At 41.3% G+C, this 16,712-nt stretch overlaps 1 protein-coding gene across 6 annotated transcripts in view; it reads left to right on the forward strand.

Annotated features, from left to right (window-relative positions):
- ANO5 (anoctamin 5) overlaps window positions 1–16,712 on the forward strand; it is a 114,031-nt gene that overhangs the window by 21,632 nt on the left and 75,687 nt on the right. For 3 of the 6 annotated variants that reach the window (XM_075927744.1, XM_075927746.1, XM_075927748.1), the window contains exons 2-3: window positions 6,541–6,582; window positions 10,098–10,168. In XM_075927744.1, the coding sequence (XP_075783859.1) occupies window positions 6,541–6,582; window positions 10,098–10,168 (113 nt within the window). The remainder of the gene's footprint in view (window positions 1–6,540; window positions 6,583–10,097; window positions 10,169–16,712) is intronic. The other 3 variants (XM_075927745.1, XM_075927747.1, XM_075927749.1) reach the window with 1 other exon arrangement.

Genomic DNA, 16,712 nt, shown 5'->3' on the forward strand with positions numbered 1-16,712 from the left:
TCTTTAAAGGAAGGAACATATTGAGACCCTAACTTACTGTCAGTGGTCTTTTGATTGTGGCCATTTGATTACATCTTTATCTTAGCCAGTATTTTTTTTTGTCTTAATACTCAGAATTGCTGAGACAGCTTTTCTTGAATATTCTTACTGCATCTGGAATTCCTATGCACATTTAGGTTAATGTTTTCCTAGTGACCTGAAATCTGAACAGTATTTGTTGGGGTATACATCTTTTTCTGAGGGTGTGTCTAGACTACATGGCTCCAGTGACGGAGCCATGTAGATGAGTTTACCAGACATAGTTTCACGAGGCATACCGGAGCGGTAGACAAAGGCTTCCCTTGTCAACCGTGGGGCATCCAGACTGCCCCGCTGTGCCGGATCAGCTGATCGTCGGCACAGCGCGGCAGCCATTTTGATGTAAATGAAGCGGCGATTATTTAAATCGCCACTTCATTTTACTATGTCTAGTAAACTCATCTACATAGCTCCATCGATGGAGCCAGGTAGTCTAGACACACCCTGAATGACAATGCTGAATCAGATGCCTGAGTCACAGATAGAAATCAGTCAGACCCATGACTCACTTGTAAGCATGGGACAGATTTCGCTGTGATCCGTAGCTCACACAAGACAAACTATTGATAAGTAATTCATTGGCTCAGTGGTAGATTATCATGATGTAATTTTGTGTGTGTGTGTCAGAACAGACCATGACAATGAGTGGGATTTTGTAAGGCTTTTTTCCTCAGAGACCTTCTAGCAGGGGTTCCCAAACTTTTTGACACGGGTACCAGTAAATCCATACACGAACTTTTGGAGGACCAGTAATGTTCATTTGCATATTTGCATATTCATTAATCAAATGATGAATATTCAAATAAGTTGTTTCTGGTCCTCCCAAAATCCCCAGTGCCAGCTTTAGCAAAGCTTTTGATATGGTCGCCCACAATATTCTTGCCAGCAAGTTAAGGAATATGGATTGGATAAGTGGACTGTAAGACAGACAGAAAGCTGGTTAGACCAGGTTTTCCCAAACTTTTTACTTTAGTTGGAACCCTTTTTTTCCCCCAATACTGCTTTTTGCAGCCCAAAAATATAAACACATACAAAACAAACTGAGAAAATACCAGACATATAACATGTCTGGTATTTTCTCATTAGGTAAGTTGTATTATTACTAGATGTATCAGTTTGTAGTTTCGAACTGCCTGGCTGGTAAATGTGCTCAGGCTGCATGAGTGTGTCTACCAGCCAGTCAGTTCGCAACTACTCGAGGGGGAGTGTGTGCGGGGGGACAATAGAATCCCCAGGCTGGACTAACTCATGCGGGGGGCAAGGGGGAAACAGGGGCAGCGTCCCAAGATCTACATATGGCCAGGTCAGTCCCACTCCCCGCAGGCCGATTCATTCCTCTCCCCTATTCCCCCCGCTGTGCCACTGGCCAGTCCCACTTCCCTCAACCCCCTCCCTGGCAGCCAGGTCCACTTCTCCTCCCAATCTCCCTTGGCCAGACCCACTGCCTGTATCCAGCCCTCCTTCCAGAGGCCATTTCTTCTCCCCGCCCCATCTTCCCCAGCCAGCTCCCTGCCCCCAACCTCGCACCCTCCGGCAGCCCTGCTTCCACCAGCCCGCCAATCTCCCCAGCCTGCCCCAATTCCCCCGTCCAGTGCTGCTTCCGGTAGCCAGCTCTCCCCTCCCCTCCTCCTCACCCCAGAATCCCCTGGCACCTGCACCTTCCCTTAGCCCTGCACTCTCCTCGTGCCTCCCCCTTCCCTTACTGCCCCTGCCCCCTTTGTCCTCTCTTTCCCTGATACCCACCCCCTCAGCGCTCTCTTCCCCATCCCCTCCTGCCCCTCTGTGCCCTCACACATCACTTGCTCCATCCCCACCTCTCTCATGCCCACCCCTTCTTTCAAGCCTTCTCCCAGCACCTCCCCCTCCAGCCCCCAATGCCCTTCCCCTCTCCTCTGCTCTCCCAGCATCACCCTGTCCCCCCTCCCACTGACACCTCCCCTCCTGCCCTTTCCCTCCTTGTCTGCACTTGGCCCCTGGCATTTGTCTCTCTCTCCTGCACCCTGTCCCTTGGTGCCTTCCCCTCCCAAGCCCCTTCTCCTTCCACTCCTCCCCCTCCGCGCAAGCCCACCCCCGCCCCCGTCGCCGCCTCCTCCTCACCTCCGCCCAAGCCCGTTCTCTACCTTCTGCCTTCCACATTGCGGGGCCGGAGGCCGCCAGAGCCAGTGTGGCCCCGCCACGTGCCTCCGAAGACTTTTAAAATCTCGGGCTGTGACGTCACGTCAAGCCCGGGCGTGCTCCCCGCCCACTTGCAACGCCACACATGGGCAGCAGCAGGCGGTGAGGAGGAGCCGCGCACGGCGGGGACGCTCTGGGGGTAGGGTGGGAGGACACGTGGTGGGGCCCGCGCCAGGCAGAACCGGGGGAGAGACCCAGCTGGCACTTCCGGGTTCAGGGGCGCAGGGCCCGAATTGGCCTGCGGCCGGCCCTGCTGGCAGTCACCAGGCATGCTGAGGCCCATAGTTTGGGAAACGCTGCCTTCTAGGATAACATTCTGTCTGGATAGTGGAGCATGATGATGCCTAGGGTGTGTAGTACAAAGCAGCTGTTTCATCTAGATGCATTGTTTCCCTTTCCACTGAAACATCAAATACTTATTTATATTTTCAGAGGCAAGATATTGTATTAGATGGTCCAGTAAATAGGAGGATCAGGAATGGTAGATAGATGTTGTATGCACATAGTCCTGTGTTTTGCCCCAAATGTTCAGCTTACACAAAACAACATGGCTAGAATAATGTTTTATCCAGCAGGTTTTTGTAATTGGAAGAGACAGTCAACTAACTGTTAAAGTTAATAAATATAAAAGGCACCCAGCTTAACAAAGCTTGTTTGCATTATTATTTCTGCCAGAGGGTGATGGCCCTGAGCACAGGACTGGGAATCAGTAGCTCTTGCATCTTAATCATGGTTTTGACCCTCTCTCTTTGTAGTTTTAGGGTAGTCATTTACCTCTCTGTTACAGTTTGCTCATCTGTAAATTGACAGTAACAACACAAATATAGTTCCCAGGAGAACTATGAGGATTAGTGTTATTAACATTGTTGGTATTAGCATTTCCATGTTATAGCATTAGGAAAATAAAATTATGGCTACTTGCGCTTGGTGTGTAAGAACTATTTGCTTACTTTTACTGTAACAGTAATTGATACCATCTACATGTTTTGTTAGTCTATAAAGTGCTACCAGACCATTCGTTATTTTTTTTCTGTATAGACTAACTCTGCTATCCCCTGAAGTAATTATCTTGTGTCTCTGAGACAGCGCCCTGTGTTGGGTAAAGTGGAGCTCTGGGGATGCGGTAGCTTAGATCCCTGGCTGTGCCACTACTAACTGGTGATGAGTGAGAGTGATAGGAGATGAAATAAAAGAGTCCTTTAAACCATCTATGCCTGGCCACAACAGCACTCAAAGGTCTTTACTGCAGCTGAAGACAGGTAGAGTCCTGCATCACTCTGGTCATATTTCTGCCTGTGAGTATTCCCTTGACACTAGGGCATGCACATGATGTTGCCTATGACAGGAGTTCCCAGGTAGCCAATTAAGGCAGAGTTAAGGCAGCACTATCAAAGCATGCTAATGAAGCTCATTTTTTCAGGAAGACCGGCTCTTGTGCAAGAGGGGGTTTTGTCTACACTGCTCCTTTTTGTGCAAAAGCCTCTTGCGGAAAAGTGGCTGTTCATTAATTATGCAATGATTCCACTCCATGCTTGATTTGCATAAGCTTTTATGGAAGAAGGCTACATTATAGACGTAGCCCTGGAGACCCAGCATACAGCTGTGGGAGGCTGGCAGGGCAGGTTGGGGGTGGCAGGGGTCCAGAAATGACCTCCCCTCGTCCATCAAAGTCCCTCATCTGGGACAGGTCAGGTTCCAAGGGTAGCGGACCAGGGAGGTCCGATGTGTATCATGAGCTTTTGTGGGCAAAACCCACTTCATGAGATGAAGTTCGCTCTATCTATCTATTAGTCTCTAGGCTCTGTCCAGACTCAAGGGTTTTTTCCAAAAAAGTAGCCTTTTTTAGAAAAAACTTCACCTGCGTTTGGACTACAACCGCGTTCTTTCGAAATTAAATCGAAAGAACGCGGCTTTTCTTTCGACGGCGGAAAACCTCATTTCACGAGGAAGAACGCCTTTTTTTGAAAGTGCTCTTTCGAAAAAAGGCGTTCTTGAATGCAAACATGGCTTTTTCGAAAGAAAGCATCCAGACTGCCTGGGTGCTTTCTTTCGAAAAAGCGGCTTGCAGTCTAGACGTAGCCTAAGGTGCTACAGGATTACTCATTGTTTCTTTATAAATGTAGTTAAACTACACATAGTAACTTAATTAATTGATTATATTTTATGATGCTTTTCCTTGGTTTTCTTTTCCTGCATTTGCTTTTTTAAAAATTTGCTAATTAAAAATATCCTGCAATCTGTGCTAGGTCTCCCAGCCAGAAGAGAGAATTTTCTTCATTTCACCATATTATCATATAAAGTGTAGTGCATTTATTAGTCTCTCACCCAAGTATCTGCTTTTTCAAATGTGACTACCAGCAACACTGCACTACTTTACCTTTTGCTCTTTGGAAGAGTATGGTATAGAAAATATGTGAGTATACTGCTATCTAAACCATTGAGGGTTTTGTCAGTGATCTTTCTAGAATGAGAGGACTCTTCAGGTAGATTTTAAAAGAGAGCCAGTGTTTGGATTCCTGATCCACTGAATTATCTGACAAATTAATTTCTTAGATGTAGCTGTGTGAAATTCAGTTGCTTTTATTTTGGGTTTTTGCTTCTCTCTCTCCCTCAGGTGAGATGAAACAAGATGAGCTGGGTTGCCAAATGGTTTAACAAAAAATATCATCCCCCTAAAAAAAAAAAAAGGGGGGGGGGAATTCTGTTGAGCAAAAAAATCCCAGCAAAAGTTGTTGGGGGGGGGGGGGAGGGGGGAAGGAACTGACTGAAATACAGTCGCGTCCCCTTTAATTCCCAGCCTGCTCCATCCTCCCCTCGCCCCAACCAGAGCAGCATTGCATGTTCCAACTGCCCTTCCGTTGGACGCCCGAGCCGGGAAAAACAGAAAATACCAGACATTTTACATGTCCGGTATTTTCTGAATTTTTTTACCAAACGGAAGGTGCAAATACCGGGCTGTCTGGTTCAATACCAGACACCTGGTAATCGTATCAGGAAGACATTTTGTGCCATTTGATAGAGATGTAGAATGCTATTTCAGATTTCTTGTAATTACTCAAGAAGCCTCATTTTTGTACATTTATAATAGAATATTACTTGATCTCACTAGGGAATAAATACCATATTTTTATGGACAGTAAATTGTCTAAAATCACAAGCAAAGTGTCAAGAAAGCTCTATCCCTCTACATTTCTGTTCCTACTTATTCCTACTGTTGACTTATTCAGTGAAAGTGTAAGTACTGCTGTGGTATTTTACATCAGTTTGATCATCCTAGGCTGTGACTGAAATGGATACCATTTGTAATTCAATGAGTGTGCATATTTACAGATAATAAAATATGCCCTGTGATTTGGTCGGCAGTACATTGCTACTATCACCTTCTGCAAGCAATGGCTGCTTGTACCACCAAAGTGAAAGCCTTTGACCATGGGAAGTCTATAGTGTTTCAGGAGTAAAGGGCTCAAAAGTGCCTAAGTCACGTCTTCATAAATGCTTTAGTCTCATTCACTTACAATGAAGTGTAGGCTCCTAAATCATGAGGTGCTTTTGAAAAGGTTATCATCTATGTATGCAATAAAAGAGATATCAGAGATGGTGGTTGCAGTAGGAAGGCATTTTTTGCAGAAACTGCATGTTGTTGACTATGGAGCATAAATAATGCTTACTCATATTCCATAAATGTGGAAGAGTGTCCTTATCTTTCTAGAGTGAATTTCTGTAGATATAGTTTATTCTGTGATTATTTCTTAATTGCTGAAACTATTGCAGAGGCGGACAGCAATTTATTTGATGGAATTCTGCATTAAAAGTTGAATCAGTCTATTTCCTTTCCAGTAGTTGTGTTCATTGAATACTCTTTTGAATCTGAAGTCATTTTAGATCTGTTCACCTTTATTAGGCCATCTAATGTTGAACATCAAAACAGGGACTTCTGTATGTGTGGGAAAAATTAATTCTCTTTTGTCATCTTTGGGAAGCCTGGGAAGTGTAAGTAATGTTTACTGCAGATGTGACTGTTCCCTCCCCCCCCCCTTTTTTTTGGCTGTTGTGGCTGACATGCTGTTTTAGGCTTTTGAATAAGATGCCTGTGTAAGACGGTGAAGGACAAAAATGTACAGTTGTTTGCCCAGTTGATAATGCTTTATCTCTGGTGGCTTGTGTATGTTCTGATTATGGCAGTTCTGTCCACTGAACCAGGAGAGGTCTGTACTAACACTATCATGATATAAAGTGGATGTGACTTTCAGGCTTTTGGTTCTTATTGTAATGTTTTTTCCCTTAAAGATATTGCAGTTCTCACCAAGTTCACGCCATCATGGTCAGCAGGTATTGTACTAACCAGTAATATGTCTTGTTCTCTTTTGTGCGTGTGTCATCTTTCACGTTCTCTTTGTTGACATTTAGAATTTAGATCAGTTATGGCATAGAAATTTCATAAAACCAGATCATAGCTCCAGTGAGATATATGGAACCATGTTACATTTATAGCATGTACCGCATGCATTCTAATGTAAATTCTTGATTGGAAATAGAGATTGTCTTAATTAACCCCAAAAGAAAAGACACCTCTGTTTAAATTCAAATTAGGGTGTTAAAAAGCATTGTTTTCATAAACATGTTTCAGCGGTTACACATTTACATGGGGTGGGGGAAGTAGCTGTGTGGGAGCTGGTCCAGGCAGGGAGCTGGCTTTTAAGCCACCGGTCTCCTCCCCCCCCCCCCCCCCCCCGCACTGCTGCCTCTGTATTAGGGATGTCAGTGGCTAACCATCTAACTGTTCAGCCAGTAAGCAATTGCTTATTGGTTAACAGTCTTGGTTAATTACAACAACCCCCCTCACTCCCAGTGTGCTCTGCATTTAAAATTCAGACCAGCAGGTTGGCTCAGTCCCAGCCCACAGGTTCGAGTTTTCAATGAAGAGCATACATGGGAGTAACCTGTCACTCCATGCTGCTGCCTCCGATACAGAGGCATCAATGCAGGATTGCAGGCAGGAGCCAGTCTATATGGGGAGCCCGCCTGCTGCCCCATGATGCTGCCTCTGCATGGGATGCTAGAGCAACCTCTGTCTCCAGGGAGCTCAGGCCTCTGTGGAAAGGGACTGCTGCTGCCCCATGCAGCTGCCTCTCTATCAGAGGCAGCAGCATGGGGTGGCAGATGGGAGCTGATGTGCACAGGAAGCTGGTTTTTAAACCAGCGCCCCTTGTGGACCAGCTTCTGCCTGCCACCCTGCACTGCTGCCTCTAATACAGAGGCAGCAGGATGGGGTTATAGGGTGCTCCCCGGAAGTGGAGCCAAGTATACACGGGCTGCCGGCCCCTTCCCCAAGGGGCATGAAGTCACTGTGTAACTGCTAAGAAATTTAGTGGTTACACAATTATTAAAATCTAATATTTTCTAATATTCCTACTCTGTCTCAAAAGCAGCAGTGCTGTGGGGCAGGTGGTTCCCCAAGAGCCTACTTAAAAGCTAGCAACCATTGGTTTCTGGCTGCTTCCTTAGGCTCATTGGTTAACTGTTTAAGCATTTGAACTATCACATCCCTAGTGCAAATACTGCCAAAAACCAGATAGAGCTCTTTTCACTCCCTGCATATCTAATCAGCTACATTACTGATAGATTAGTTCAATGTTAAAACTGAATTATAGTTTCTCTTGAATTAGCATTAAACTTTCCAACTCTACATTCATTATAATACAACACGATTAACAATTGTACAGCCTTCATCCCAGATTGTCATTGTCTAAAGTTCCAGCTTTCTCTTTGTGACATGAACAGTTTTATTTTTTTCAAATAAATGGGACGAAATATAAGAATACTAAGCCTATGTTGTCAACAGCTATGAAGCAATCAAATGCTCTTTGTGTGACGTGCGTCTCATATTAAGTGCAGGTCTGTTTTCTGTTGTGTGATGAGTATCTGTGCTGTGCTGAAGATGATGAATTAAAAGGTTAGCGCTGAAGCCTTTTCCCTTGCCTATACTTCTGAAAATCAAGTGTTATTGTTTTGAAACAAATATTCACCACAGGGACTATCTATTTTGGGAAAGCACAGTTCTGTGTGGTCATCAAAGTAATACCTAAAGAATAGGGGGATGGGAAAGGAAGAAAATAATCTTATTTCTCCTGAGCTAAATTTTCTCCAAACAGAACATGTATGTGCAAATTGTGCAGTGTGTACCAGATGGTACAGACATAGCTTGCATCAGCATTACGGAATACCACTTCCTTGAATCAAAGTAATGTGGTCAGCGGAAGCATTCTCTCATTGGCATAGCTGAAACTACACTAGGCACAGCTATGTAGCATAATTTTTGGAGAAAAGAAGATTGCTAGATGAGATTTTGCCATCAGGAATGGACACATTTGCAGGCACTGGAAGTGTAATAGTTTTGTAACTTAGTTTATACTAGTGAGGAAAAAATAAACAATATTGAGATTTGGAACAGTTTGTGGAAAGGAAAAAGGCTTATAATGCAGCACTTGATGTGTGTTGTTGTTCTGTCTTGTACGGGAATACGTTTGTGGTGTTTCTTCAGGTGCTTCTGATAAACTGCATAGGCTTGATGTTAGATGTGCTAAGCCCAAACAACTAAGCTAAATTCAACAGAATGAGAGCAACGGGTGTTCAGCACCTCTGAAAATCAGACTAAGTGCATATCTGTGTTAGAAATGGAGAAAAAGGATAGTGCCCTTCCCTCTCTATAAATGCTTCAGTGTGTGAATCAAATAATTATTTTGTTACTCTTAAAGGCATTTTTCCATGCACCACCAAAAACAAACCATCTTGTTAACCTTATGCATGAAAGTCTCTTTGTAAAAGTGAAAAGCTGAATTGACAACCCTTCACCCCATAGCGAAAACTTGTTTTACTATATGCTTGTACAGTTTCTTAGTGGTAGAATGTGGAACACAACATTTTCCCACAATTATTTTTTTCTTAATAAAAGGAAATTCTATAAAATGTATTTTATTTTTTTCTAGATTGAAAACTGAATACAATAAAAAGTTGACAAAAAATTAATAAAAGAACCCCCCCCCCTCAAATTATTAGAATTAGGGCCAGTGTCAGCTCTAGCACCACAGTGATACAGGATAGGTTATTAACTCTGCCTTTGCAGAACATCTAACAAGGAGAAGCAGTCATTCATTCTGATATTACAGTTCAAGCACAGGTCTGGGGGCGATAGGTTTAATATAGATATCAACACCAAGCACTAGTATAGTGGGCTGAATATTCGTGTGGTAGGTATATGTATGCTAGTGTTTGGTGCAGCTGTCAAAGTAACACCATGAAGTCCTTTTTAGTTTTTTTTAAACAAGTAGTTTGGTAATCTGAGCTGTGGTTACCCCTCCTTATTTCCTCACTCTATCTCCATTACGTAGGCATCTGTGATTCACAAAGACCTCTTATGAAGTTTCAGAGCTGTACTCCATTGATTCCTCAACAATGACAGGCCAATTTCAATTTCTAGCAAACACTCTCAGGGGAAATTGAACTTTCAGAATTTGGTCAGCAGAGTTCACAATGTGTGACCCTTATAGATATGATCCCATCTGACATTCCATGCAAGAATGGATGTTATCTTCTGAGATATTTACACTGAACTTGAGCACAACACTTGGAGTATTTTATCTCAAAGGCTACAGGAATCATTTGTGAGGGAAGCTTCTGCTAATTGTTGAGAATTATAGCTATTTTTCAGATGTTGCTTTTTATTGTTTAAATGTAAAATTAGTGTTTCTAGCTTGATGCATTTACTTTTTGCTTCACTTTCAGATATATAAAGGTTTTGAAATAAGAAATATAATTTGATGTGATTTTTTTTCTGCACTCTTTAGGGGAAGATAGCAATGGACCTCTGTGTGAAACTATTTCAAACACAGAATCAGAACTTCCAAGCAACTCTGAGGTAAGATTCAGGGTTCGTGCCATGCACTCTTCATGTTTGTGTACACTAGTTGTAGACAATAAGCGGAGCACTGCTTTGAGAGGTTAAGAATTAACCTTGATTAACAATACCTTCAGCTGTATAGACATTAATTTGTCTATCTTAATTTAAATATTTATATTATGAATGCAAACTCTTTTTTGTTCACTGATTTTGCAAGGAGCACATTCTACCTTAACATTGTCCCTGTACATAGCACGACTGTTGAATCTTGCAAAAGTTACAAGTTCAAGTTACAAGCTGTCAGCATTTAAAATATGACAAGCAATTTGGACTGAAAATGTTTCCAATATCAGTCTGAATGGAGAACTCTTATTTTGTGCCTTGACAATTGGGAAAACACAGTACTTCTGTATAAGCACAACATAGTATTATACAGCCCATTGCTTTATGTTATGATATTGGCTTGTTAAAGAGACAAAAGTATATTTGCATTCCTCCTCTCTAGCAATTATTTGGGAAACCACTTTTGATGAAAAGAATAAAGGAAATTGTCTAATATATAAGTCCATGTAATGAAATAACAAAAGGAAATAACAAAAGGTATAATTCATTTAACAAAGCTCACAGTATCTCATTTCTAGGTTTAGCCAGTACATTGTTTACTTAAAGAAAAGGAAGTGTACGTTCGCTACTTTTAAATTCAGGTTTTTAAAAAATCTAAAAAGACAATTTTGAAGATGACGTTCATTTTATTGCTTCAGGGGTAGCCGAGTTAGTCTGTACAGGATAAACTTAAAAAACAACAAATGGTCCGGGTAGCACTTTATAAACTAACAAAACATGTACATGGGAACAGACCATTTGTTGTTTTTTAAGTTTATTGGTTTTATTATAAAGGTTTAATGATTTTAGGGGATACTTGGGATGTCTAATCCTCAAGATTTTAGATGTCAGAGCAATAGAAATATTTGTCCCAGGAAAGTATTCGCTTACTTGCTATAAGCCATGTGAAACAATACCCTTCAAACTTTGAACATTGGTAGGCTTTTTGCTACTACTGCTGAATTTTTTAAATCATACCACTCCATTCCTATCACTAAAAGCCTTACATGGAGTTGCTTCTATTTTCTTTGTATCGGTCCCTGAAAAACTGTTAAAGTAGGAATGTATTAATGGTCCCACTTAAAGCCACAATGTAAGGGGATTTTGAGCCAGAAATTAAATTATAACATTAAAGGAGAACTTATAAAACATAAAGGTAAGACTCCTTACATTAGACTACCAGCTTTGATTTGGTTTAGTTTGCAAGCATATCTAAATTTATTTCCTTTGGGCTATCTACTTTGTTTGAAAAGAAACAGAGACTGGAACAGCATGACCAGCCATAATCACTATAGAAGAATGATTTATGGTTTTTTTTTATGGTTAGTCATCAAGATAAGATGTTAGGATTTTAGGTTTTATTAAGAAGGATAATCTAATTCATTTTTTTGTTTTGCGTGCAGTGATTTTTCCCTTGTAATTTATACAAGTACTTTTATTAAAGGATGATCTAAATAAAAACACAAAACTAAAATAAAAATGTATTTTTTCTAGTTGAATTGAAGCCTGTAATATATATGTATATAAAATACAAGTTCAACAAACACCATTCAGAAGTTCATCTGGCAACAGTGAAAAATCTACAATGTTTATTTATTCTTTCTTACCCACTCTGTTCTTATTTTTCCCAGTCTCTCTGCATTTATGGCCTACTCTGACATTTCTTCCTTTCTTATTTCGCTAAGTACTTTTTTTGGGGGGGAAAAAAAAGTCTTACCTGATTTGCTTCTTTTCTTAGTCTGCCTCAAGCAGAATGCAAGTCCAATTACATTTAAGTTGCACTTCCTAACCTACAGTGATTTTTTGTGCTTGGTATTGTGCAAAGTGCACCCTTTCTTAAATTCAGACTAGTACTTTTCAAATAACAATCCCATGAATTTCTCAGGATGCCTTCAGTGCAATGAGAAAAGATCTTAGCAGTTTCCAGAAAGGGGGAGGAAAAGAAAGGGATGTTTATAAATCGCTACAGCAATGAGAACACTGTTTCAAATTGCTTTCTATTTTGTCATCTGAGGCTGGACACAATCATAGCATGGATGAGAATATAACTCTGCCCACCGTCCAGCATTACTCTTTGTAAACAGATGGCTTGGCAAATGCTTGGATCTAACTGGATTATCCTTACCTCCCCAAGATGTACATAAATAACTCTGAAGTACTCAAACAAGTGAAAAACAGGGTTGATTTAAGTTACAATGAGCCTCCATGTATTTTATCCTATCTCATCACTTAGCCCTGGTCTAGGGAGTTATTTCAAAATAATAAGCGTATCAGAGTATCCATGCTTCCAAGCCCATTATTTTGAAATAACAGGCTGGTTATTTCAAAATTTGTACTCATGCTTTCCTCAGGGAATAATGCTCATTTCAAAATAGTTATTTCGAAATAGCATTAGTATGGACAATTCACTGCTGCTATTTTGAAATAACTACTCCCCAGAGTAATGTGAAGTAATTACTCCCCTGTGTTTCCTGGGGCTTTAAGTCAAAGTAGCACATCCACATCCATCTGAGCCTGCCTCAGACTAAATTTTGAAGCTCCCCTGTAGTGGGGACATGCTATTTCGATTTTGTTATTTTAGAAGTTATTATTTCAAATTTAGCTATTTCAAAATAATCTCTTAGTGTAGACGTGCCCTTAGATAAGAGCACAGTTGGTGGAAAGTAGATGTAAAAGGATACCCATTTCTATATGTTAGCATTTTACATCACTTTTCACAGGTGCACGTGATACAAATGAGGCAGCAAGGGCGGGGGGAATGCGTGTAAGTCAACAAGATTAACCGTTTAGCCTAGGCTTATCAATTAATCATGTAGTCATCTACATGCTGACATCCCTAAGCAGCACAGGGAATATCAAATCAACCACTGTTCTATATGCATATAATTGACTAGTTTACAGATCATGCTATGTCGGGGTGGGCAATCAATTTTGAGTGGGGGCCACTTCTTTAAAAAGGCTTGTGAAAACATAGAAACAGTTAAAAAGGCTCGTGACTCTGGTGCCACTAGTGCATTGCCTGGGAGCAGGAGACTCGCGAGAACTTTCAGCTGCTTCTATTTAAAGGGCTTGCGCAGCTCCAGCTCCCAGGGAATGCGCTGCGGGCGGGGCCTGAAACAGCCCCACGGGCTGGATCAAAGTCCTAGACCTGCCGGATCCGGTCTGCTGAGTGGCTTTTGCCCACCCCTGTGCTATATTCTAATCTTTGTTTCTCTGCTATTATAGATTCAGCTAAGGTGTTAACATTACTTGAACATAGAGGGGTTTTTTTTGCTTGTTTTGTTCAAGTTCCTTATTAGCATAGAAGCAATATCATTACGTATATAAAAAAGATGAATATAGTGTAAACTGTTAGAGCTGTTGAAGTGAAGAATTATTTTGCAAATTTGTGCTCCAAAATGTTCATCATTTTGGGTGATTTTGTGTCTAAGAATTTTGCTGTTTGTGTGAAATTAAGATTTCCATCAGGACTGGCGCTTAGCACCATCTTCGCTTATAAAACCATATTATCAGCTAGGGTTAACTGGCATAGTTCCATTGCACACACAATGGCACCACACAGTTTTCACCAGTTCAGTGCCCAACCCACCAACTTCATTGTGAGCTGCAGGTGCTCAGCACCTTTGGCATATGTCCCAAAATGAGTTGAATTTTATCTGAAAGAAATATCAAATTCCTATTAATTTCATGCTTGGGATTTTAGACCTATTTTCAAGTAGAAAAATGCAAAATATCACTTTTTGTGAATGTCAAATCAGACCAATTTCACAAATTTTTAAATTTTCAGATTTTTTAATTCTGTGCACAATTGTACCAAATGTTGCTATGAAACATTGCTAGAGGAATACTGTATATGAAAGAGAGGGAACAGAAAGCGTATATAAGGTCAGATTTCCAGAGCAGTCAGCATTGGGCTAAATCTAATGCCACTAAAGACAGTGGATATTTTATCTTTAACTTCAGTGTGAGCAGAATTAGGCCAGTTTCTTCCTGTTATTTGTATAGTGACAGTGCCAAGGCAACATACACAGACATGGATATGTAACAAGATATGCAAAAGAGCTTGCAAATTAAGTATAGCAGGAGAGGGTATTTCATCTCTCTTACCAGGTTGATTCTTCTGAATTCTAGTACGTCAGTGAAATTACTCATGATTTATACCAGCATACCATGAGAGCAGACTAAGGACCTCAGCCTGATGAAAAAGTTAAATATGTATGTTTCAAAGGATCTGACTAAATGGAGTATTTGGTTTCAGCCTACTATATCATCTTTATTCTTTTCTATTATGTTATCGGAGGGTTTTTTTTTCAATCAAGTTATTATTAAAACAAAGTAGCTTCAGAAGCAAAATAAAGTGTGTATTGGCTCTAAACCCATGTTTAAAGCTAACTGTGGAAGAGATGAAAAATGCTTGAGTGGGAATGCAGAAAGGAAACTCAAAAGGGAGAACAAGTGGAATTGTGCAAACGTGAAAAAAAGGCTTTCAAATGAAGAGGCTGAAATACTTATGGGAACAAAAGAAAAGGAAGAACAAGCATTTTTACTGTTCACAATCTTGCATAGTTCTTTAATTTTTATGACATATTAACTGTAATTAGGGGAAACTTTTCAATTGGACTAAACTACAAAGATTTAATGTGCTTCTCAGTCCTTAACCCATTGCTGCTAATAAAGGCATTAGCACAGGAGTAGGCAATAATTTTTAATTTGATAAGTTTTAGTTTGATAAGTGGTCAAGGGCCACACTTCTTGGTAGATGTGTGGGGTTTGGAATAGAGATTGGGTGTAGATGGGAGCTTGGGATAGGTACCTATGGTGCAGGGGAGGGTATGGGGTGTGAGAGGGAGTTTGGGTGAAGGAGGGGGTTGTGATCTGGGGTGGGGGCTTGGGCTGTAGGTTCCGGGAGAGTGTATGGGTGCAGGAGAGGATTCTGGACTGGTGCAGGGGTATAAGAGGATGTGGAGGTTCTGGAAGGGAGTTGTGACTTGGGAGAAGGGGGAAAGGGAGTTCAGAGGGTTTGTGTGGTGACCTGGGGCAAGTGAATGGGGTGCAGGGTCAGGGAGGGGGTTGTGACCTGGAGGAAGTGAGGTGAGGGGGCACAGTGGGTTGGCAGGTAGTTGGGGGGGGGGGGAAAGGCAGGCTCTGGCAGGGTGAAGGAGGGGGTTGCTCCCAGCCAGCAGCCCTGCAGGACCTTGAGGCAGGATATCTGCATGTCTGCTACAGTCCCAGGCTACTCCAAATCTCTGTCTGCTCCATGTGGCTCTAACCTGGCATAGGAGGGAGGAGACTTTGCACACCGTCCCTGTCCCCAGCAAAATTTATCAGCTCTTTTTGGCTGGAAACTGGCCAGAGAGAGTTCTGAGAGATTTTATTAAGGGTGGGGGTTTGGGGACGGAAGAGGGTCAGCATGCAAAGCCTCCCACCTCTATCCAGAGCAGAGAGAAGCCAGCCATTTTTAAAGCAGTGGAAGCTGCTTTGTGCTTAAGGATCCTGGTGAGACGGCTGTGAGCCAGATCCAGTGGCTTGGCAGGCTGGATCCAGCTCCTGGGCTACATCTTTCCCACCCCTGTATTAGCAGCACCAGGCTCTGTCCTTATTACAGAATTGAGACTAGGTTAGAGTATCAATATATGGTATTTGCTCATATGCTCTTTTCCCTTGAGGAGTCACTTGAAGCAAACAAACAGATTGATGTACATACCGTAGTCTAGGTAGGACTTTGATATAAGGATTTCTTTTTTGATATTTGAACAAAATATCCAGAATTGGGTTCACTGGCAAAGTAAAGAAAGACAAGTATTTGCTTTTTGACTTTTTAAATAAATTATATTGATAATTCTGTAGCTTTCCCCAAGTAGAACATTCTAGTAAATGAAAAAGAGAAAAGTATTAATAAAAACATTGTTTCATTTCATTTCAGTTTTCAAAATTCTATTGATTAATTCCAAATGGCTGGCAAGAAGGCGTTTGTTTGGGTTTTTTTTTTTTACTTTATTTTAATGCACATTATTCAAGATGAATTATTGGAATTTCATTATCACAATACCCTAACTGCACAGTTCCAATACCCAAAGATGTTATGTAAAATAAGTAGGCTACTCTGTCCAGCATCAATTCTAACTGGTGGACAGCTGCCATATTTTCACAATTGTGTCATCCTCTGGAATTGCTGCAGCACTTTATGTCCTACCACATCCCATTGCTTAACTCCATCTTTATGTTGTGATTTAGCTTTGGAAACAGATTTTTAAAATGTCAGCATAAAAGGTTATCAGATATTAGAGCAGCATTTTCTATAGATGCTTTGCAAACCATTCATTATCTTTTCCATTTTTACAGGTTTGACCACCCCATAAACTGTCATTTGTGCAAGCAGTATTTATTCACATTGGTGGGATCAGAGCATGTGGTTACCCTCACAGTCATTATTTACCTTGCCTTATTCACTCCAAAAACC

The sequence above is a fragment of the Pelodiscus sinensis genome, chromosome 4, assembly GCF_049634645.1.
Source record: "Pelodiscus sinensis isolate JC-2024 chromosome 4, ASM4963464v1, whole genome shotgun sequence".
NCBI classification, from domain to species: Eukaryota; Metazoa; Chordata; order Testudines; family Trionychidae; genus Pelodiscus; species Pelodiscus sinensis.